General features: G+C 40.9%; 1 protein-coding gene across 6 annotated transcripts in view; it reads right to left on the bottom strand.

Moving 5' to 3' along the window:
• HECTD4 (HECT domain E3 ubiquitin protein ligase 4) overlaps positions 1-23,969 on the bottom strand; it is a 178,441-nt gene that overhangs the window by 71,618 nt on the left and 82,854 nt on the right. For 3 of the 6 annotated variants that reach the window (XM_032431524.1, XM_032431525.1, XM_032431530.1), the window contains exons 11-28: positions 23,637-23,777; positions 18,680-18,912; positions 18,151-18,296; positions 16,515-16,585; positions 15,781-15,886; positions 15,068-15,188; positions 14,250-14,378; positions 12,212-12,336; positions 10,601-10,754; positions 9,981-10,081; positions 8,143-8,341; positions 5,907-6,053; positions 4,684-4,788; positions 3,432-3,595; positions 2,623-2,856; positions 1,440-1,632; positions 936-1,040; positions 341-429 (exon numbers count right to left, since the gene is read on the bottom strand). In XM_032431524.1, the coding sequence (XP_032287415.1) occupies positions 341-429; positions 936-1,040; positions 1,440-1,632; positions 2,623-2,856; positions 3,432-3,595; positions 4,684-4,788; positions 5,907-6,053; positions 8,143-8,341; positions 9,981-10,081; positions 10,601-10,754; positions 12,212-12,336; positions 14,250-14,378; positions 15,068-15,188; positions 15,781-15,886; positions 16,515-16,585; positions 18,151-18,296; positions 18,680-18,912; positions 23,637-23,777 (2,563 nt within the window). The remainder of the gene's footprint in view (positions 1-340; positions 430-935; positions 1,041-1,439; positions 1,633-2,622; positions 2,857-3,431; positions 3,596-4,683; positions 4,789-5,906; positions 6,054-8,142; positions 8,342-9,980; positions 10,082-10,600; positions 10,755-12,211; positions 12,337-14,249; positions 14,379-15,067; positions 15,189-15,780; positions 15,887-16,514; positions 16,586-18,150; positions 18,297-18,679; positions 18,913-23,636; positions 23,778-23,969) is intronic. The other 3 variants (XM_032431527.1, XM_032431526.1, XM_032431529.1) reach the window with 3 other exon arrangements.

The raw sequence follows: 23,969 nt of genomic DNA, 5'->3' as shown, positions 1-23,969 counted from the left end.
GTTCACCAAAACGAACGTTTTTTAATTACAAAGGATACGAGAAGATAGAGGGAAACTAAGCAAAAGAAACCTGATAAACATCACTCTCCTTCCCCTTTCCCTAGCAGAGAGAGCAGGGTTATAAATGGACCACTTTTAGTTCCTTTTGTCCAGTTTCAGATGCCTATCTGCTAACTTTTGAAGGCCAAAATCAAAATTTCCAAGTTTACAAATGAGTTCCAACTCAAATATTTAGTGAATGCATACGATTTTTAATATCTATTAAGAAACTAGATCTTCACATTTTGTCTTAAGCATCAAGGCAGTAAAGTAGCTTTACACAGTTATTAACATCACTAACCTCAGCGATAGGACCATGTTTTCAAGATCATTTCCATCAAAGGAGACTTCTCTCATTGAACACAAAAGTTCTAGTTCTTTCATTTTGTTCTAAAGAAGGAAAAATCAAGAAAAGATGGTAGGCAGGATCTGCAAAAAGTGAGTTTACTGTTCATGTTAAAAGGAACAGAGAATTTTAGGGGGAGAAAAAAAAAACCCACCACCTCTGGTCCATATTTCTATGCCAGAGCACATTTGTAAGTTATTCTTTGATATTTTAATGATTACAAATGGCATCGACTACTTTCTGGGGACTTCTTCAGTGCTTATAAATAACTGCCCTTCATTTCCTAAAGCTGGCAAGCAAAATTTGATAATGATGGTAAAACTATCAATCAGTTAAAAACAACTTAATAATTTATATTTGTATTATTGATATGCTGATCTAATTTTATTTAACCTTTGTAAAGAATGGGTTCATTTTGGCATGTGCAATATTTTAACAGGTAATGTTATTTGGTCTCTCCACACATACCCCCCACCACCACACACACACGATATGTGCCTTTGCACTGTAAATACCAATGCCCCAATGATAAATCACATAACTTGCTCACCTCATTGAAATGGTAATCATAGAAGAAAGGCATGTTGTTCTCCAGCTTCCCTTGCATGGCATCATCAACCTCGCTTTGCCATTTCTGCTCCAATTCTGCAACACTCTGATAGATACATTATAAAACAAAACAATATGAGAAGAGATGTAAAATAAAAACAAGTGCACTCTGCAAACTTGGAAATTTTAGTCGTAACTTTTTAAAACTTCAGGTCACTTTTTTTTTTTTTTTAACTATTTATTTATTTGACAGAGACACAGCGAGAGAGGAAACACAAGCAGGGGGAGTGGGAGAGGGAGAAGCAGACTCCCCACTGAGCAGGGAGCCCGATGAGGGGCTCGATCCCAGGACCCTGGGATCATGACCTGAGCCGAAGGCAGACGCTTAACGACTGGGCCACCCAGGCGCCCCTTCAGGTCACTTTTTAAACTTGATTAAATTTCTAGGAAAGAAATTATTTCCAACACTTGAGAGAGAAATCTAAACACGTTAGCCTTCACTTACCTGCAGCTGTCTCTCCATGGCATTGAGTTTCTTGAAGGTCTCTCCCATAATTTTACACAGTAAGTCATATTCCTCAGCATGTTCTTCTTGATACTGGAAATTTATTAGGGACTGCAGTGCATCAACCAAGTTCAAGTGCTTAATAACACATGATACCACCATTTCCTCCATCACGTCTGGCTGAATCACTTCTCTGTGATTACAATAGAAACTAGTCAGGTAGATGCCATGCTCTCAAATTACCAATCCTGTATTCAATAGGTTGAGGAGTGTAGGCTTTGATTTAAATACATTAAATATTCACCACACCTTCTTTATTACAATAAAGAGGCATGAACATTATGATGGCTTTCATATCAAGTTGGCAATAACTTAATATGTTTAACTGACAAAACTGACATCAGCTGATAAAGTAAAAATCAAATTTAAAGAGACTCCATTTTCTTTAATTTTATATTTTGAGCTAGAGTCATATTAAAGCTGGAAGAGGTCTAAGACTAACAAAAGATCTTTGGCACCATTTATGTGCCAATTAACTTTACGCAGTACCACGGCTTGTGGTAGCTCATACATATGGATGTTGGGCTGAAAACGAATTGCGTTTCTGTATTTTTTCATTTTAAATTTCAACTATCCTTAAATTTTTTCTCTCTGAAGGCCAATCATGCTTCAGAAGACAGCGCAGAGGCCACCAAACAGACTTTAAGCAAGACCACCACAAAGACATTTATAAGTGCCTGACCTCACACTCCAGATGAAAGACCCCTCACCATCTCTCTCTGGACTAAGAAAACCAAAGTTGAGGACTTCGAGTAGACAGTCAAACCACCTGAGAAAAACCTAGAACTTGTCAAACTTTAGCATGCTTCAGAATCCTATGGAAAACTTGTCAAAACCTGGGCCCCATCCTCAGAGGTTCGGATCCAGCAGGTGTGAGATGGGGCCCAAGAGCTAACAAGGGTTCAGGTGTTGCTATTGTTGCTGACTGGGGGCCCACACCTTGACACCCGATGGCCTGGAATACCACCTGGGGGGACTCCCCAGAGTACGTGGTTAGCGTTCATTAAGTAAATGTAAAATTAAAGGTTCATTTGCTAGACCAGGAGAAGAAATTTACCCCCTCCCCTTGTTTAAACTTTTTTTTTTCCCAATGGGAAAAATAGTGCACTACTTAGCAACATACTTTATACTTGGTCTGAATTGAGGTCTAGCACGCCCAGAAATTTCCCTGAGCTTTATCATGATTCCTGGAGGCAGCCTGATCCGGGGTAGGTCAAAGTAGTTTCCAACGGGAGGCACGAGGACGTCAGAGGGATAGGTGAATTCTCGGTCTTCCTCGATGGTCAGTGGCAGTGGAGATGGGCTTGGAGTAAGGGCAGGAGAGATCACGCCATTGGCCTCCACCTGCCACTGGCACCTGAACAGACAGAAAAGGGGCTCCTTCATTTCCTCTTCCAACTGGAAAGCCATGGAAAGCTTGCAGATACATCAAATATACGAAGGATCACATCACGTGTTAAATATTCATCAAACATTCTCCAGAGGCCAAAGGAACATGAGTGTTAAATGAAACCACATCTTTGGGAATCTACCTCCTCCCCAACATTTTATTATGAAAAGTTTTAAATCTACAGAAAAGTTGAAAGCATCCATTGGGTAATGCCCATATACCCACCGCCTAGATTCTAGAATGAACATTTTGATAGGTTTGCTTTATCACTCATCTACTCCTCCTTTTGGGGATCCTTTAATTTAATTATACAATATGTGGGTTGGAGAAAAGCTTATGCACTCAAGGCTGTAATTTCAAATTTAGTAAAGTAAGGGCCAGAAGGCACTTTGCTGTAATTTCACCTTCTTTCTTAATGACAATGACACCTATGGGATTGTCAGGCAGTCTGCACAATGAGCTGGGAAATGTACTAAAAGTAGTTTTCCACACGAAGTCCTTTTTCCTCTGTGAGCAAAACTAGTCCTATCTGAGCCTTTTACCTTTGTAAAAGTTTGGACCGCAATAGCTCCTGACAGGCTTCTTCTTCTTTGGTGATTTCTGGTCCATTGTACAGGATTCTCAACATGGAACAAGCTAACACAGACAGACCTAAAGCCAGGTCTACCAGAAAGGGCAAGCCTCCCGACACATCCTCCGACGACTCCTACAACGCAGAGAGGGGCAAACCACACTGGTCAGTGTGCACAGCCGAGCCCCTGCACCTGGGCTGCACCACGCTGCACTGTCCCTGACCACAGGGGCTCACGGAGCAGCATCACGTGTCACTGCTATCGGACACAAGGACAGTCCCCAACACCATGAGGAGAAAGATGGTGGCACGGGGCAATGACCACAGAGTGAAGTCTCAACACAATTCTGGAGAGAGAAGAGCTGATAAGACTCCGTATTAGAGACAGCACAAATCTCATGCAAGATTCTTTGGATGGATTCCTCTCTGCTGTGCCTATCCTTGTCACCTCCATCCTGTGCTCGAACCAAGATATTGTCAATCCCTTATACTGAATTCATTCAACAAATATCTGAGCGTATCATTCTCGGTGCTTGAGATACAGCAGAGAAAAAAGATTCCTGCCCTCACGGAGCTTTCATTCTAGCAGACACTTTCACTCTAAAGTGTGTTAGTTCGGTTAAACTCAAGCAATCTCCAAGTCTAAAATAGGTTTTACAAATCAGGCAACTGAAGGGGTTAGAAGAACTCCTAATACTTGTTTGTTTGTTTTTTTTTAACCCCAGGTGGGAAAAGAATTTACCTAGAATCCAGAGGGAAAGTAACTATTTGGTAACGTTAAAAGGAGTAGATTAAACCCATATACAGCGTGTAACACATGTAATTAAGCAGAGACAGACCTAGACTAGCAAGATGAGCCTTTGAGAATAGAATGAAAATCTGATCCCACTACTCTAAAAACCCAGAATCCCAGTGCTTACTTCTATTAGGTGTTAGAGTCTTCTTCGCCCTATGGAAAGATGCTGGAGGCAGATCACCTCTCCAGGCTTTGAAGACGGAGCCCCTAGCAATGGATTCTTTCTGTGCTGTTGAATGGATTTTAGGTCACAGCTAGTTTTATTCCAAAAAACTACTACTTGTGATAGTCTACGAATGCCAAATGGAAGAGATGGATGAAACCGCAGCTCATATTCTGCCCTGTTTCCAGGGCAAATATGATGTATGTAACCGAGGCACACAGGAGAAAGTACATTACGCCCACAGCAGTGGTTAGATTCAAGTACCTGAGCGCGAACTGTGCAAGCAAAGCCCCACATAGCTTTATCGGGAGTGTTGTGTTCACGGCCACTTCTCATTTCAAAGGAGAAGGTGACTGTATCTCCTTCCACCTTAAAATTTAAGGGGGGGAAAATACACTTTAAAAACAAGACACATGATTTTCAAGAGAGCAATGAATTTCAGAGATTTACTTTCAAAAGGACCACAGCAATATTTCACTCCTTTTCTCAATCACTTGCTTGACTCAAATTCCATCCCCTCGCATCTAGACACCAACCTTTCAGGTGTCTCTCCTGACCAGGTAGGTCTGGGGACGAGGCATCTGTGAAATGGGCCACGACTGCCCAATAGCAGGATCACAGTAAAGATTAAATCTTGAGCATAATTTCAATAAATTCCTCAGACTTCTATTCTTTCTGCCCTCCCCCTGTCCACTTCACCACCTCACTTGTCCTGGTAGGGCAGGCAAACGGCCCATATCTTGAAGAACACAGAGTGCTGGAAGACCTTGCTCTGTATTGCAGAACCAACACCACGAGTAAGAAACAAAATGTAGGAAATGAAAGAACAATTAAAAGTGTTGTGCTGACGGGGATTTGGATACATCCAGACTATACGCCTAGACATAACTTGCTGTCTGTGGCTGAATTAAAGAGGATATGTAATGCATTTGAGATCAAGGCTCCAAGACAGACTCTGGAGAGGTTTACAGGTTTTAGTGGGCATTTCAGTTCATACTCATATTCTAGGTAGATATGTTGTAGTTCCAGGGCCCCGATTACAAAGCATGACTGGTATCTCATCAATTTGAGAATGGATCATTAGTATTGCTCCAGAGGCCCAAATTCGTTTTGAAAACACTGACTCCACATTTTTAAACTGCAATGGCCCTGTGGTTCTAGGATACCCATCACAGGAGAGGGCAGAGAAGAAGCAAGCTGGAAGAACTAGCAGGCCTTTTAATGGACAGGGAAGGAAATGCTGTGAGCACTCAGTCCCTGGAGAATGGATCCCAGTTCTGGAGCGGACAGGGGTCTGAGGCCCTACAAGTTAAAGGACGGTCATTCTGAACGAGGTAGTGAGTTTCCAGGCCTGGCAAGACAGCCCCAGCTCAACAAAAGCACCCACGGACAATTTTTCTTTCTGGAATTGGAGTTAATACTCAGGCCCAGAGGGAATGGGAGTTCATTTTTCTTTTCTAGGAAGTGGGTCTGACTGGATACCATACCTTCACCAAGTCTTTGGGCCAGCCAGTTCCTAAGACACTACGGCTGCCATATCCCAGTGTGTTGCCTCCATACTCAGCAACCTTCCTACTGTTTGTGTTAGGCCCCGCATATATCACCAACTTCAAAACAGAAAATATACTGTTAGACTGTAAAAGAAAAACAAAAACAACATCTACAAATAAAAAGGCTGCAAAAAAATGTTTGTTTAAAAACATATTTATAACCAGGCACTGGTGTCGTTATTATAGAACTAATATTTCCCTGATTTTTAAGGTACAACTGATACTAGTTTGGGTACAATGACTCTTGCCACGATTTAATTGCCTATGGAACCTCATGTTAACATAGTTCTACCCAGCTAGTATACATATATATGTTTTAAGTAGTTATTTTAATGCCAAGTAATGACATTTAACTCATTAATAACAGGTACAGTTTGTCCCCTTAAGTCCTCCCCCAAATTAATAAAGTGAGCAAATACAGATGGAAAGATGGTTATATCTAACACAACAAAATAAAGGCAAAAAAAAAGAACACACACATACACAAAAACCAAAAAGTCAATGAATGAGGATTTTTAAAAATGCAACAAATGGAAAATAAGCCATATATCTTTAGAATGTTGCTTAATGGTATAAAAAGAAAATGACACATATTTAGGCCAGAAAGGGGGCTGCAGCTTCTTGGGTCAGTTTTCACATGTCAATACTTTTCTTCAATAAAGATTATTTATTTAAATCCAATTAACCAACTTTCTAATATGCAGGAGAAACATTTAGAGGTCATTTGGCATTCAAATACTTCCACTGGAAGAATGAGGCTCTGGGTTCTGTAAATACCAAATCCTGTCTTCGAACATGCACTCTGACCACCTCTGACTACCCAAGAGAGCTCAGTGTGGATCTAGAAGCTATGCTTCTAACCCTTGACGTGTATCATGGTGTGCTCTCTTACCCTGCTGGACCTTTTGCTGACACCAACCGGGACCACTGGAAAAGTAAATGTTACTCTTATCTGTGGAGTACATCTCCCTGTGCCTCCACACTGAGCACTGATGCCCATTGCTGGCTAGCAACGTCAGAAGATGCACATTACTGGTTTTAAAGGAGAAACAAAATTACACCAACTGATATGCCAATCTCTCCATTTCTATTTTAAACAGTCATAGCACTTTAATGTAGGAAATGGGGGTAGCTGATGACAGGAACTATGAAGAGGGGCAGGCTAATGGCAGGAGATTTATTCTCTGAAAGGCCTACCAAAGACCATTTCCTAAATTCTCTTGCCTCAAGCTAAAGTGAGTTTTGGAGGCAAACCTTAAACTCCTCTGGACACCTGGGAGTTTTCACTATCCTAAAAGATGATGGGAAAGAGGATTCTATAATTTGCTCGGTGATGTGTCTCACCATCTCAGAGTATATACCATTAAGAAGTCCTTTATTTTTCACTTACGAATCTCCCCGGAAGGGATTTAAGATCTTTGCCCTTATACAGTTCACAGAGGAGACAACAGATGGCTAACAATCTACATAAATGTAGTCCTGTATATGTACAAAGCTATGCAATAATCCTTCAGCTGTTCTTGTATAAGGTTATGTGTCACAAGTTCATTCACCTTTCCTCCTGAGTTCAACATGGCAGTTTGCAATGCAACAATATAAACAGAAAAAAAATACTACAACCCCTCAAATGTTTCCTTTCACTTAAAACTGTTAAGCCACTAGGTTGGAAACTACTCTTTTTCAAAATCTACGTGGGCCCGGAGGTGCTGACAACAAAGAAAAAATAACTTAAATAAAAATAAAACAGATCCTAGCACATCTGAAACTCTTCTAAAAGGCCACCTTCTCCCAAAGAATACATGAGAAGCCCCAGAATTGGGCAGTAAGAACTTTCTAGATGAAAGGACATCGCCTGTCTACAGGAATTCCAAGCACAGAAGGAAGGCAATAGGTAAGCAGTAAGGAAAATTTCCTCTGACTCAGATCTAAACTTTTTGAAAGCTTACAAAAGTACACTTTCAACATGTCATGAAAATACGGTTCTTAGAACACAGAGCTGCTGGTTCTTTAATTCCCCAATCACTACCCTTCAAGGCATATCTTAAAGTTCTCCAAAGAGACATCTGCAGACAGAAATAAGTCAAGAATGGTGACCAGGAGCAAAGAAAAAGAAGAAGCATCTAAGAAATCAGCTTATTGGAGGTGGAGCCAGTACTAAGCCAGTCTTGCTTACTTTGTCATAGTCATATTGCGAAGAGCATCTGCTATCAAATCTAAGGTACAGGCAGCGAGCTCCTGGGATGTGGACAGTTTCTTTAAATTTATAGTTGTCTCTGACAGGGTGGACTGTTTCCACAGTCTTCCCAGCAGCCCATGGAGCAGGAATCTTTAAACCAGTGAGAAAGCCTGGCTCTTCCTTCTCTTCCAGCATCCTAAAACCAGACAAAGAGAACGTGATTTAGCTTAGCAGCAAGGAGAGGAAAAAGGAGATGTACACATAGTAAAATATAAAAGGTTCAGAAATTTTGCTTCACTTTTCCACATCCTTGCGGCTTTTATTTTTTATCCTTGCGGCTTTTAAATGCTAGGTATCAGTGGCGATCAGAAACATTTTAAAAACTCCTATATGTAAGGCTCTTTTTCTCTTTTTTGTTGTTAGACAATGTATTTGCATTTTTTTCCCCTCTCTTTTCAAGAAGGAAAGCCCAATTCATATCCAGGAAAGTACCTCACCAACTCTCATTTCAAGTTACTCAGGAAAAAAAAAAAGATGCTACAAAGGACCCTTAAGATTGGTCACTTTCCAAACCCCACAGGATTAGTATCCTGCCCTATCAAGGTCCCTTTTGTTGTTATCTAAACATCAATTGTTGAAAACTCCATGAATCTATGTGACTAGTTTTTACTGTAATTTTTACTAAAGAAAAGCGCCTTCAAAGTCCTCTTATCTACTGTAATTAAACTCTCAGGACTTCACAGCCATACAAACTCCTACAACCAACACTTAGCTGTTGTGGAATCAACGCTCTTTTTTCAGCTCTGCCCTAGCCAATATGGTGGCCACTTAGTCAAATGTGGCCGTTTAAATTCAATCTGAAATAAATACAATTGAAAACTCAGTTTCTAGATCACATCAGCCACACTGATGGTCATCAGGACAGCGTGTGGCTATGGCGGATGGTACTGGACAACAAGGTTGCGAAGTTCCGTCACTGCACAAAGCTCAGCTGCATAGCACCCTGTTCCAGAGAAACGCAAAAAATCGTTCCTTTCTGGTCAGTGTTTTTAAAGACAGCTTTAAGTTTTATCGACATGTACTAAACTACACATATTTAAAGTGTACAACTTGGTAAGTTTGGACATATGTATATACTCAGGAAGTTTCCTCCTTCTTGTAATCCAGGCAATCACTTTTTGCTTTCTATCACTAGAAATTAGTTTGTATCTTCTGGAGTTTCCTATATATGGAATCATACAGTATGTACTTTTGGAGGGGGGATCTGGCTTCTTTCACTCGGCATGAGGATTCTGAGATTCACCCATGTTGTTGCGTATATCAACTGTCCACTCCCTTTTATTGCGGAGTAGGACTCCATCATACGAATATACTGCAATTCGTTTTTCCATTCACCTGACGATAGACATTTGGGTTGTTTCTTGTCTTGGGCTACTCTAAGGCTGTTATGAGCCTTCATATACAAGTCTTTGTAAGAACCTATGCCTTCTTCTCTCTTGTGTAAATACCCAGAAGTGGAACAGCTAGGTCGTGTGGTAGGTGTATGTTTAACTTTTCAAGAAACCGTCAAACTATTTGCCAAAATCATATTTTACATCTCCATCACTGGTATATGAGAATTTGTCAATCTTTAATCTCTTGATGTGTGGGCAATTTACTCTAACCCGGTCCTATAAATCTACAAAGCAATTCTATAATTATCTGTAAAACGCTGACCCTAGACTCTTTTTCCAGTTACATAATCCTTGCTAAAAATCAGTGTTGTAAAAGGAGAACTAGGCTTTCACCAGAAGAAAACAAGGCAGGGGTTCCTGCAAGGAAGCAGCATCTTTCACCTCTCATCGGGGAACAGCCTGCCCTTCTGGTCTGATGCACCACATGGGGAACAGCCCACCTCGGCAAAAACTGGACACTGGGTTTTAAGCAGCAAAGCCGTCTGAAACACAAAACCATCATCATGTCTTAAAGTGCTTACTGTCAGGTATCTGGATGGTACTAGAGCCAAATTTAGAATTCTCACTTAAGTCATCTTTTTACAATCCTCGTCTGCCCTCCTTCACGAAGAAATGCTTTGCTACTTAGACCACTTAACACCATTTTATTTAATGTCGGAATGGCACATATCCTTTCTGTTAGTCACCAGTAGCTGGCAAGGACTCAGGAAACTGAATATAATGGTAGGATCTCAGTAGCATTGTAGCTTAGCATTTTTACAGCCACCCGGCAATCCACACCTGCTGTAAGACTGCACTAAGTAATTCAGTCAAACAGATATGTTTTCCCTTAATAATTTAGTTTATTTTTATGACACGATATTTTTCTTCATTCCATTGTTATTTCCCTTGGCTTATGACAGACACAGTTATGTTTACTCGGCCTTCAATAAATGCACGTGGCCGCAGCGTGAAGCGGGCTGGCCGAAGAGCAGCTCACTTTGGCCCAGCGAGGGTCGTACCTGACTGGTGTAGAGCACTAGCTGCACCAGCTGAGGCATCAGGGCGTCGGCCATGGTCAGAGTCTGTAAATTTGGATGCATCAGCGAAGTCAGTAACACTGGAAGAAGGTGACCAAGCATAGTAGCCTTAGTAACTTGTTCCAAGCCTTTTAACCTATAAAAAGTTCAAGAAAACACACAGCTTAAGCAATTCCTAATCACGTGAAGAAGCAACCATCATCTTTCTCCAACAAATTCTCTTAAACTGCATTTCCTTGAACTGCTTGAGCACTTACAGCTATAGCAATTCAGTCCACAAATTTCCCACCTTCTACCGCTGACGGAGAGGACAGACATCTAGTAATGGGTCTCACCTTCAACCCGTGGTTTTGCTAAAAAAGTTTACACAGTGCATTTCGTAGCACCTCTGAAGCACTTTATAAATGGCTTCTGAAATACAAACGGCTACTCTAGGTAGTTACCACGTGCAAAGTTCCCTGGGGTCTGGCGCCACAGGTGCGGGGTCTCTGATAGGGAAAAAGTAACTGGCTACAACACAGATTTTTAATTTGTTTTTAAAATCACATGACCCCCCTCCGGGTTTTATTGAGATGTAATTGAGATATAAGGCTGTATGAATTTAAGGTGTATAATTATTTAACATATGTATACACTGTAAAATGATTACCCAAAATCACATTCTTAATACCCCAAACCTCTGCTAGAAGAATTAAGATATGTGACTCACCCAAAGAAAGATGTGGGTTATGTAAATTCTCCAAGGCTACTTAGGAAACTGGGATTGGAACGAGAAACAGACCTCCCATCTCTCAGGCTCTCAGACTGTCCCTCCTCCCCAGGACAAATCTGCACCGTGTGCCAGCAGAGGGCTCCACCTGGTGTCTTATCAAGCCCCAGTGCAATGCCTATCTGGGCTATACTGTCCCCAATTCCAACCTGGCCACCTACTCTCTGGGAATGGGCAAGAAACAGGGACACGGGGACAGACAGGCCTATAGAGGAAAAATTACACTGCAGGGTTATTTGGGATCAGTATCTCTAACATTAAAATCATCAATAAGCACAGATGTACAGCACACCATAGCCGAAACTGTAATGGAGAGGACTAAGAAAGAGCTTTATTACTAGGGAAGAGAAGATTACCCTCTATGTAGGTCACTCCTGTATTTGCAGTAAAATTACAGTAAAATCTTAAGACCTCACGTCAGCGTCATCTTTTGCATGGCAGTTAATTTTCCGTATTACTAAGTCATCTCTGCCTCTCTAAAGTCCTTATCACAAGGGAACCCAGTGCACAAGGTGCTGAGCCAGATAACTGAAGGAAAGGCCAGTTTGGGAGTGACGATGGTGGCAGACCCGAATGTCAGCGATGAGGCTGTGCACCACAACCTCGCTGCCCCCTTAGACCATGGCTGTTAGCCCAGTCTCACCGAAAAGCACCATTAAAGAGTTCGATCACACTTGGCATTGAAACACTTGCCGTTTCAACCTATTCTCACAAAAATCCCTCTATGTTAAATGAACATGCAATGTTCTAAAAGATTTTGCTTTCATAAGCAAATTCTGCTTCCTGAAGGGCAGCGGGTCACAGCTCACGAGCCAGTTCCTCACCTCTGTTCACGGTCAGCTAGGTCACTATTTATGAGGGCAGTTGTGACCTGCTGCAGCATTTCCAACACTTCATCACATCCAGTCAGGATTTGGGTGGCAAGAGCCAAAATACTGACCTTTAGCTCCTAGGTAGAAAATATCATATTATTATTTTTCAGCTTTGTGATGAGTGTACACTCACAATGACAACATGGAATGGTGTATTTAATGATGCATTTCCAAATTAAACAATGAGGTGGCCAGAATAAGCCCAAAGCAGTAAGTTCCGCTAGGATGGCAAGTAGCAATTTGATCTGGGAGGCTAAGGTCTGGAGTGCTGACAGAAATACGCAGTATTTCACGGGGAGCACACCGAGTCCCTGGGAGAAAAGGCATTTCTCCCATCCCCTCCAGCACAAGAGAGCTCCCGGTGGCCAGACCAGAAACTGTCCAGGTGGAAGATTGCCTTGGGTGGTATGAGGATAGCTAAAGAGAAAAACAGAACAGTAAAAGGCGCATGTATAGGCGGTGAATAAAATGAGACAAAACACAACATTCTGAAACAGTACAAGTGACCTTTTTACTTAATGTTTTAAACCATTACACTTGAAAGCAGGCAAGTTAAAAATTCAGTTAAAGTAGCAGGCAGTTACAGGCTATCAAACATTAAAAATAACTATTAGAGAGTTCATGGGCGTACAAATACTAAATAACGTGTTAAGAAGTACTAGTTAAAATCACAGAAATATTTAGTTTACAATTATTTTCTATTAAAAAAAAAATACGACCAACCTAACCCTTTAGGTGAAAACTGGGTTTTTAATTTTTCCCAGAAATACTGGACAACTCAGCCTCTTCTGCCACGAGTATTTCTCTCCATGGGCTAATGAAGAACTTACGGAATTTAGCCTTTCAAAGAGAAAACACTGGTTTTCATTACTGGACTTTCCTGGGGCCTTTCTTGGAATTATTAAGATGTTTTTATCATTTAAGAGAAAAGGAATTCTGAACTGACGGGCTAAACCACGGTTTAAGTCCCATGGATACCATCAGCCGCAGCGTGCCGAATGACTGCGGCACAGCGGGGGCATTTCCTGCTCTGACCCTCACAGAGCCTCACAAGGGAGACCTACTGCCCCTTCTCACTGATTAGGAAACTAAGGCAAGAGAAGTTAATCAGTAGTATCAGCAGTTGAAATGATTAATTCATGCACTTTTGCCTGTTTAAAAACTGACTCTATAATAAGATCACCTCATAAACAGGAACTAGCAAGGGTATGGGTCTCACAGTACGCATGTGTAAAGGAGTAAGAAAAGGGCAACTATAATGGCTTTTAGCTTTTTGGCGTCCTCGTTAATTTTTCAGTGTGTTTTAGTCAACATTTTAAAGAAGAATCAAGTTCTTATTGATTTCTCTCATTCTCTCACAAAGAAGAAATTCTGAAGAACAATGCAAATAACAGCCTCCAGCATCTGTCAAAATTATAACATCCACGGCTATAAAAAAATCTTTGGATTGCTATAAATTGCAATGTGGGAACAAATTATTGAGTTTACACAGAAGCTAACTTAAAAATAATTACAGAGGATGAAATGAACCGTAGGTTTAGAAATTATTCGATATAGAGGTTGTGAGAAAATTATCACCTTTTGGAAGTTATTTGAATGGAGAGAATATCACAAAGCAGCCACAATGTCAAAATCATTTCAAATGTTATGCACCCAGATTTATTTTATCTACATATACACATAAATTTCAGATGCGTAGGAGATCACTTGTAAGTGCCAAATTTTATAGTTCTTTTAAAAAGATGAAAATAAACGAGGCACAAAAAGAGTGACAGGAGCACATGGATGACACACTATGAGAGTGTCACAAATACGGTAACCACTGTGCAATGACATAAAAACCTATGAAATGAGTGACCTAATATCACCTCTCACAAAAACATAAGCCACATGGTGAAATCTGACATCGTAATACACAGAGATTTAGCCAGTTAAGCTGTGCTTTACACACTGGGTAGAAAGCATCGTTAGAAGAAAGCTTGGTGTTTACCTGTACCTTCAATGTCTCTCCCTGCAAGGAGTTGTCACTGTCATCATTCTCATCGGGTTTAATCAAAATAGTGTTACTGAGAAGGTGGTTCTGAACTGCCATCAGATAGCGCAGGCAGGAGGATGCAGCCTTTAATACAAATAAGGGCATTTAGATGATCTACACCCTACTGAAAGAAGGGGTCATGTAATCCTCATGTGTTTATAAGATTTGGACAAGGGAAGCAAAAGAGAAAGTACAGAAAACAGACCAGGTTAGTTCCTCAGGTGACTTATTTCCACATGGCTTTTGATACGTCATTTGACACATTTACTGTAACTTTGTGCCTTCTGCTACAGAATTCACACTAATCACACAGATACTTACTTGAATTTGTCCCTCTTATTAATTCTTCTTCCCACCCTCTTCCTCTCTCATGCATCTCCACTAGATAAGAGTCTACCCAAACCCTTAAGAGAATTTCTTGGCTCTTCCCAATCTGTGTAACAGTGATGCTTTAGAAAACAATGCTACATTGAAAATTAACAGGAGGGGAAATCCTATTTTAAACAAAATGAAAACATCCAAACTTAGTCAAACAATTTACTGCATCAAGACATTTAAGCAGGAGGAATAAAGTCTTTAGACAAAGTATTCCAAGTGGATTCGTTCAGTTCTGTATTTCCAGGAGAAACAGTCACCCACTGACTTTCATCAACTAAGGTTGCCTTGGAGAGTGTGTGTGTTACGGTCATGGGTACATACACACCTCAACACGGTAACGTGAAAACAGGGACACATGATATAATTTTGCCTTCATTAAACACATTTTTACTTACAGGCACAGTTGAAAGGAGTTTTTGAAAATCCTCTTTAGAGACAGTTTGGCACTTGGTGATTAAGATACAGGATTCCCGCACAACAATCTTCAGAATGTAGTGTAAAAGTTCATCATTTAGTCTTTAAAATGCAGGAAAAATGTAATAGTAAGATACCGATGGTTTAATAATAAAAGGATAAATTGTATACAATTGGTACGAGATGACAAATAGAAGACACAAAATTAACTGGTTCTGTAAGTAAATCATCTTACTCAGTAATGATGCTAACAACCAGGTGTATTATCTAAATCAAACTTACAGAAACAAAATGGTACCCAAGCACCCAGTCCAAGTATTTTATAAACAGCAAAGAAAACCAACACCTCCTCACCTTCCTAGCTCTCACCACACCCTTACCCTCCCTCATAGCCCAGCGATTTGAATGGCACCCTCCACCAAGATTTTTAAATAAGCTCCAACTCTTATTTCCACTAAGAACCTTTCTGCAGGCCTAAGGTACTCTGGTGATAAAACTGAAAAATGCTATCATCGCTTCTTAGGGCAAGTGTGGGATTTATTATCTTTAAATTTATCTGTGATTTTGACTTAACATGCTAATTATCATATCATATTACAGGAGACTAACATTGATCAAATACATTTAAGTGTAAATTAATTACTGGGAAAGAGACAAAGAGAAGGCGAGCAGTCAACAGCATAACTGGCGTCACCTGTAATGCTCATCCTCCTCGCTGCCAAATCGGTTGTTTTGAAGCTGTTCAGCTAAATTGGTTAGAATCACATCCCGCAGCTGGGAGAGGCCGCTGTTTCTCTCTCCTGACACAGAACAAAGCTCCATAAATGACCCTGGTGATTACACTTAGAAAACTGAGGGTATTAAAACAAGTTCTGAAAGGAACAGACTGGTGACAATCTAGGGGCTCCAGGCATATGTACTCACACAAACAGCAGCAGCAAAAACATCACAACCAATCAGACTTTTTAAAACCAGTACATCCTGATCTAAGCGTAATTCACCTCTTCGTACATCATAAAGCGTTATCTCCAATTCCTTAAGTTAATGTTGCTTTTAAATGCAGAGTGTCTTTGACAGGGTGAACTTTGTTGCATTTGTTTAGTCTAACTTTAAAAGTTGGGTTTTGGAGGAAACAAACGGACTTAGAAATCCCCAAGAAGTCATTATCTTTAACGTGCATTAAACATCTACCGTCAGGCACCTTCTACTAAGCGGTGTGGATAGAAAAAGGTTTATAAAGCTTGAAGATACACATAACAGTTTCTGCTCTCGGCCCAGTAGAAGCGTTAGCATATGTGCAGATACATTTTAAGAGGAATGCTAACAGGTATGAAGAAAAGAAATATCTATTATCTTAATAGCCAATGGTTTCCTTAGGGACAAAAAAAAGGGATGATTGTTCAAGGAGAATTCAAGGATAATTCTCACCTTCCGTTAAGACCAGCTTCAGTAAGTTATTGATTTCGGTTTCACCGGGGTATAAGATATTTAAACCAGAGCTGAAAGGACAGAAAAGTCAAAAAGCTTTTCAACAAATGTTCTAGAAAATCCAAACTCTAAATATTTTAATTTGTATTTGTATTAAAGATGGCAGTGTGATTACATAAAACTCGGAGGGAAGATTCATCACTAACAAAGTGGCTGAACCTAAATTCACTGTCACGATATAGCCCATTCACCTCTGTGATAAACAGGCACTCCTTCTCGTGTCTACGAGTTACCAAAATAAGATCTTGTCTGAGGCTGGATATGGAACTGGTTAAAGAGAACTGAGCTATAAAAAGTCAATGTAGGGGGCGCCTGGGTGGCTCAGTCGTTAAGCGTCTACCTTCGGCTCAGGTCATGATCCCAGGATCCTGAGATCGAGTCCCGCATCGGGCTCCCTGCTCGGCGGGAAGCCTGTTTCTCCCTCTCCCTCTCCCCCTGCTTGTGTTCCCTCTCTCGCTGTCTCTCTCTCTGTCAAATAAATAAATTAAAAAAAAAAAAAAGTCAATGTAGTTGAGCCAGGTATATATCCAGATTGTGACCAAAAGCACATTTGAGAAGTGGAATTCTAAATCTCAGCTTTTCCAAAAGGGCAAGATGAAAAGCACTGCAAGTAGTGTCAGAACTGTTATTCTTTTTTTTTTAAATGAGGTTTGACATACAATAAAGTCCACATTTTTCAAGTGTAAGTATGACAAGTTTTGACATATGCATAGACCCATGAAACCATCACCACAATCAAGGCAGTGAACATACCCATTACCCTCAGAAGTTTCCTCATGACACCAGATTTAAATTACTGCCTTAATACTTAATACAGAAAGAGACCCAAAGCATAATCGATTATGGAAGGGGGGAAAAAAAAACCCTCCCTCTCTGCTCACTCCCATCAGACAGTTCTTCCAGACCAAGCATTCAGTTCTCTCTTGGTCACTAAATTATACTTGGTCACATTAAGGCTATATTCCTGGATAAAAGTTCATTGCACTAAAAAAAAAAAAAAAAAAAAGATTAAATGATAATAAACAGAAAATGGCCCACAAATTCTGCCATCTTTTCTACCAAGGTTTTAAATAGAATTTAAAAGGCTAATATTGTTGAGCACTTTATATCAGGGTTTATCTTATTAAAAATCTCACAAACTCTTAAAAGTAGGTGTTATTTTTATGTACACTTTACAGCTGAGGAAATGGAAGCCGTGAACCGAGCTTGTAAGTGGCAAAGACTAGAACCCAGGTCTGCTGGCTGTCCAAACCTGCTTCTTTGCCACCTTGCCACACACTCTCCCTAAACGACAGGAACATCCACTTGCAACCATCAAAAAATCCTCTCAACGGTTTTGCTTTTATTTTTCTTTCAAAATCCAAAAGGCAAGGCTGAGGAACGTAGTTACACACATGGCTTGGGGCCTCTGGGAGTGGGGCCACAAGCCCCTCTGGTTAAATTACTCCCTATGCACGAGGTCCCGACTGTGGGACGGGGTAAGAGACTTCTATGCTACTGAACTGCAGGAAAGATTACAATGAAGCACAGGAGAAGCATTTTGCAAAAACCATGAAGAAAATCATCTGCAGATTACCTGATGGCAAGACACACTTCCTTCTGAATTTCAGGGCAAATCTGATCTTTTGGTGCCATCAACAACTGCCAAAGCAGCAATCCAGACCGTCGAATGATGTCTCGATTCCTTTCAGTTTGTGGGCTGAAGAAAAATTTAAATACCACCTACGGAAACATAAGGGGTATATCTAAAAATGCTAATTCTACTAGGGATAAAATTATCCCTATGAAAAAAGCACATAGTAGATATTCTTATGAACAGATATCCGGGTGGATTTTTAACCACAATCTCCTCTATTGTGTAATAGTATAATTATAGTAAATATTATATATATATATATTAATTGCAATGAGCTACCTACAGCAATACTCCATTAACTGTAATGCAATGAATATAATTATAATTCTAATTACAGGATTAGAATGTGGTTAACATACAAGAGGGGAATATTACTAAACTTTTCTTCTGGTGGAAATTAGCTGGCTGAAACCAAGTTTTGGGTTTCTTTTTCTCTATGATCTTACTTCTGTCCAAACAGTGCATTTACCTGAAAGACAACGAGAATACAGCGTATGATACAGGTATCTCCGTTAACCATGGCCTTCTCCATAATGTCACAAATACTGCTAAGATGGTGTGCTTCAATTGGATGCTGCTTGCCCAAGACACTTGTGATTGGAAGATTGGGGTTGGTGGCAAGAAGATTGAGTTGGTGTATGCACATCGCACCAACGTGGTGCAATAATTGGTTTATAACCTCATTTGTGGTTATAGCCTCTTCTAAAAAATGAAAAAAGCAACGCAGTGAGGAAAGACATCTGCACACGTGGCCCCCCAAGGAACAGAACTCTGGTTTACAAAAGGTACATGTGCACTAGGACAGAATATCTTGGCCCTCATCTCTTCCACTAATTCTGGAGAATCCTTTTCCCTGCCACTGAGTGCTGGGGTGAAAATGAACACAGTAGGGAATTCCCATTTTTAAGGAGCTTAAGTAACCACTGAGAGAGCGCCCTTTCTATATGCTAGACAATGGGCTAAATGATTTACATGCTTTACCTTACAACCCTGTTATAAACTTAGACTATTTTAGCCCCGTTTTGTAGAGGAGTAAATCAATGTCAAAGAGGTTAAGTAACTCGCCCTGGGTCACACAGCTACTACGTGTAGATCTGGGATTTGCATACAGTCCATGTCCACTCACAGCCCATGCTGGAACCAATCTAGTAAAATCTATCTTCTATGGCTTCTCTATGATAGAACACCACCCCCACTGCATCCCCACCCCAGGTCCACAAATATCTCCTCCCACAGTACCTCACCATTTTTATCTCATTTAGTCACTACAACCTAGAGAGCCATCAGTTCAACCTTGAGGGTTCATGAGAATCCTCTTACATAATAATAACACCCCATGGATGGTCATAGGCATTCACGGAATGGAGGTGAAAATAATAGGCAAAATGCAAACAACAACAACGAAACCCAAAAACCTGCTTTTCCTCTTAAACCAGCTGAAATGAACTGCCTTAAAGGAACAGGAAAGCAGGTAATCTGGGAGAGGCGGGTCCGGGTGGGGGGGAACTTGGGAGTTGCAAAAGGATCGTGGGCACTAGAAGCTATGAGGAAAGGACTCGTGGAAAACCAAAGAGAAGGTAAACTTGGCCAAAAGTGAACTTTTCAATTGTATGTTAACTGGAGGGTTAGGCTGGGTTCCACACTCTTCTGTGTCTTGAGTCCTTGCTTTTACAATAATTTGGATTAGTACTATTCGTCCTCACCAAAGACTTTCTGAAAGCTAGTCTCTGGGACCTACCCAAATAAATGAGGTGTATTCCGAGTTAGATGGGAAGCCGCTGGAGGAGACGGAGCAGAGGAGGGACAGACCTGACTACGGAGACTGTAGAAGACTCTGATTACTGTGTGAAAATTAGTGTACGGGGGCGGAGGAGGGCAACTGTGGAGGAAGTAGGAAGGAAGACCAGGGAGTGGCCACCGTGATCAACTGCTGAAGCCGCCAATGCCTAGGTGAGAGTCGTAGCAGCATAGTGGGAAATGGGTTGATTGGGGATCTATCTTGAGGATCGGAGCTGACAGGATTGGCTGATGTCCATTTGGATGAGAATTGTGAGAGAAAGACTCCTAGAGAACTCTAATTTTGTGGCTTAAGCATATGAAGGAACTGTGATCCCTATACTAGCATACTGGGGATTCAGCAGGTAGAGATTCGGAGAAGGGAAAAAACGGAGTTTTGTTTTTGACAAGTTGAAGATTCCTATCAGATATCCGAGAACAGGTGAATATATAATCTAGAGATTAAGCAAGAAGCTTGGAGAGAATAATTAGGGAGGCACTAATATAGAGTTGACCTTTTTCTTTTTTTAAAGTTTATTTGTTTATTTATTTATGAGAGAGAAAGCACGCAGGGGAAGGTGCAGAAGGACAGGCAGACTCCCTGCTGAGCACAGAGCCCAACACGGGGCTCGATCTCGGGACTCCGAGATCATGACCTGAGCTGAAACCAAGAGTCAGACATCTAATTGACTGAGCCACCCAGGCGCCCCTGCTGTTTCTTTATCCCCCAACAGCCTTATCAAGATAGAATTTAAGATAAAATTCACCCATTCTAAATGCACAATTCAATGATTTTTAGTAAATCTACACATATACCAAAATCAGGAATGAAAGTAGAGAAGTTACCACGGGCCTTATAAAAATTATAATAGTATGAGCAACTTTATACCAACAAATAAGAAAACTTAGATGAAATGGACAAATTTCTAGAAAGACACAAATTACCAAACTAATTCAAGAATAAAAAAATCTGATAACTGCATAGCCTCAAAGTATCACCTCCCTCAAAACATTAATTACTGTGGTGATTAACATATGTCCACAAGTTCTGTGACGCTTTTCCTTCCAGGAGGTGGAGCTTAATTCCCTTTCACATAAGCGTGGGCTTAATGACTAGCTTCTAGCTGGAAAGGGAAAAAATAGTAACTTTGAAGAAAGCTGGCATTTAAACCAAGTGATCAATTTTTTTTTTTTTAAGATTTTATTTTTAAGTAATCTCTATACCCAAGGTGGGGCTCAAACTCACAACCCCGATGCCAAGAGTTACACACTCCACTGACTGAGCCAGCCAGGTGCCCCAAACCAAGTGATCAATTTTAATAATAAATCATGTTGATATCACATGCCCTGTGATAGGATGTAATGAGAAAAGCACTTCACCTCTGCGGTATTCCTCCCTAAAATCTAAAACCTCAGTTCAAAATGAGAAAACATCAGGGGCGCCTGACTGGCTCAGTTGGTTAAACATCAGCCTTTGGCTCAGGTCATGATCCTGGGGTCCTGGGATTAAGCCACGCATCGGGCTCTCTGCTCCGTGGGGGGATCTGCTTCTCCCTCTGCCCCACCCCTTGCTCATGCTCTCTCTCTCTCTCAAATAAATCTAGAAAAAAAAAGAAAACATCAGATAAACCCAAACTGAAGGACATTCTACAAAATACCTGACCAGTACTCCCCAAGAGTGTCCTTTTCTGCTCTTCAAATAGGATGACTCTATCTATCTACGTCCATGTTGCAGATTTATTTCTCCCACCATGTCAAATCTGCTGCTGAGCTGCTCTTTGCAGTCACCGAACTTTTCAAATCCAGAATTTCTAACTGGTTCTTTTTTCAAAAATTTGTTTGTTGAAATTCTCTATTTTTTTTTTAAGTCATAGTCATCATACTTGCATCTTTTCAATGGAGTTTCCTTTAGATCTTTCAATATATATATATATATATAAAGGCTGCTATAGTTTTCATCTACATCGGAGTTTCACCTGCTACTGACTTCTGTTTGGTCTGGGTTTTTTTCAATTCTTCTTTCTACTTTGTTACTTTCTTTCATCTGTGTACTTTCATTTTTTTATTTTTAAGCCTGTTTCCTAGGGATCATCTAGTCTTGAGTCAAAGTCTGTGCTCAAATACGCTGAGCCAAGTAAGTATGCCCCTCTGGCTGGGTCTGTGTGTTTTGGGGTAGCACACCAAGGGTCACACGCTTTAAACTCTGCCCTGGATTTTACTTTGTGAGACCCTCTCACATCTCCACACGTATGTGTAGGCTCCTGCTCAGCCAGGTCTGTGTGAACCACCTAGGCTGGACCCTCTTCAGCTTCTTCTACACAGATGGACAGGTAGCTAACCAAATCCCTCTGTAGCTTCCTCGCTACCCGGAGCTCATGAGTAAATCTCTGGTTAGTCTGCTGGTCCTCTGCTCGCCCTAATCACGACCACAGCCTCAGGTGAGCAGCTCAGGTGAGCTAGGCCACCAGTCTTCTCTGTTGGTTTGCCACTCAGACTGGTACTGTTACTGACATTGTTGCCGGGCAGGAATTTTTTCCATGTATTGCTTCAAATCAGGTCAGCCCCCTCTGGAAGCAAAGCTGCTGGTTTACATGATCTGCCCTACCCTGGTGAGAATATTGCACTGACCAAGCTTAAGGTGGGAGACATGAGCATCCCCAGCTAAGAGTACAACAGACTTCCACTGTTTTTACCCAAAGTTCAGTGGTTTTTAAGAATATTCACTATTCAACTTGGTGTATGCCCTTGGTCAGTTTCCAGAGCCTAGAAATAGTTGTTTTTGGTAATCATGTCCATTTTATCATTGCTTTATGGGGAGAGGATTTGCTCCTCCATACCACTATAGCTAACCTTGAAGCCACGAGATTTTAATAGTAACTTAAGGGGCGCCTGGGTGGCTCAGTTGTTAAGCGTCTGCCTTCGGCTCAGGTCACGATCCCAGGGTCCTGGGATCAAGCCCCGCATTGGGGTTCCTGCTCCGCGGGAAGCCTGCTTCCCCCTCTCCTACTCCCCCTGCTTATGTTCCCTCTCTCACTGTGTCTCTCTCTGTCAAATAAATAAAATCTTAAAAAAAAAAATAGTAACTTAATATTAAGAAATACAGATCCTTTATTGATGATTCTAATTTTAAATTTGTATATAAATAAGTTATCAATGCAAAACATTACCATGGCAAATGATCCCATGGCAAGTACAAATAATCAACTTTTGCACCAAAGTTCTGACAATTTCAGAATGACATAACAGTTTTTTCTCAAACAGTCTCAAGTCCTCTATTATTTACATATTTATTTATTTAATCATAAAAACAATCTGGCAGGGCACCTGGGTGGCTCAGTTGGTTAAGCATCTGCCTTCGGCTCAGGTCATGATCCCAGGATCCTGGGATTGAGTCCCACATTGGGCTCCCTGCTCAGTGGGGAGCCTGCTTCTCCCTCTGCCCCTCCCCCTGATCATGCTCTCTCTCTTAAATAACTAAGTAAATAAATCTAAAAAAAAAAAAAAAAAAAACCAATCGGGCAACAAGGATGTTAGGTTTCAAGTTCAAAGTGGGAAAGCTGCTGACACATTTTGTTGCTTGGGCTATGTGTGTTTTCTCATATTTCATGACGGAAAAATCCTATTCCTGTAAGACCATGAGTGCACCTCACCTTTGGGCTCAGTGATGATGTGGCTGACTCCAAGTCTCTGACAAACATAATGGAAGGCCTGGTTCCCTGGATTACACCACTGATCAATATAATCATTCGAGCACGTCCACAGCATGTTGTTCACTGTATCGTAACAGGCGCCTGCAGAAAGAGCACACTTCATCCAACTGCCATGTCATCCTCTGTCTGTATACATATTCCTCCAAAGCACAGCTAAAGAACGGAAGGGCAACTCTCTCTGCTGCTGACAATCCACATCCCTATTCCCATATATTTATCTGGCAAAGCATTAGATTGGGGCTCAGCAAGAAGGCAGGACTCAATTTCTACTTT

The sequence above is a fragment of the Phoca vitulina genome, unplaced genomic scaffold, assembly GCF_004348235.1.
Source record: "Phoca vitulina isolate PV1807 unplaced genomic scaffold, GSC_HSeal_1.0 scaffold46, whole genome shotgun sequence".
NCBI lineage: Eukaryota > Metazoa > Chordata > Mammalia > Carnivora > Phocidae > Phoca > Phoca vitulina.
Note: the sequence above shows the minus strand (reverse complement) of the source record. Positions and strands in the feature narration are given on the sequence as shown.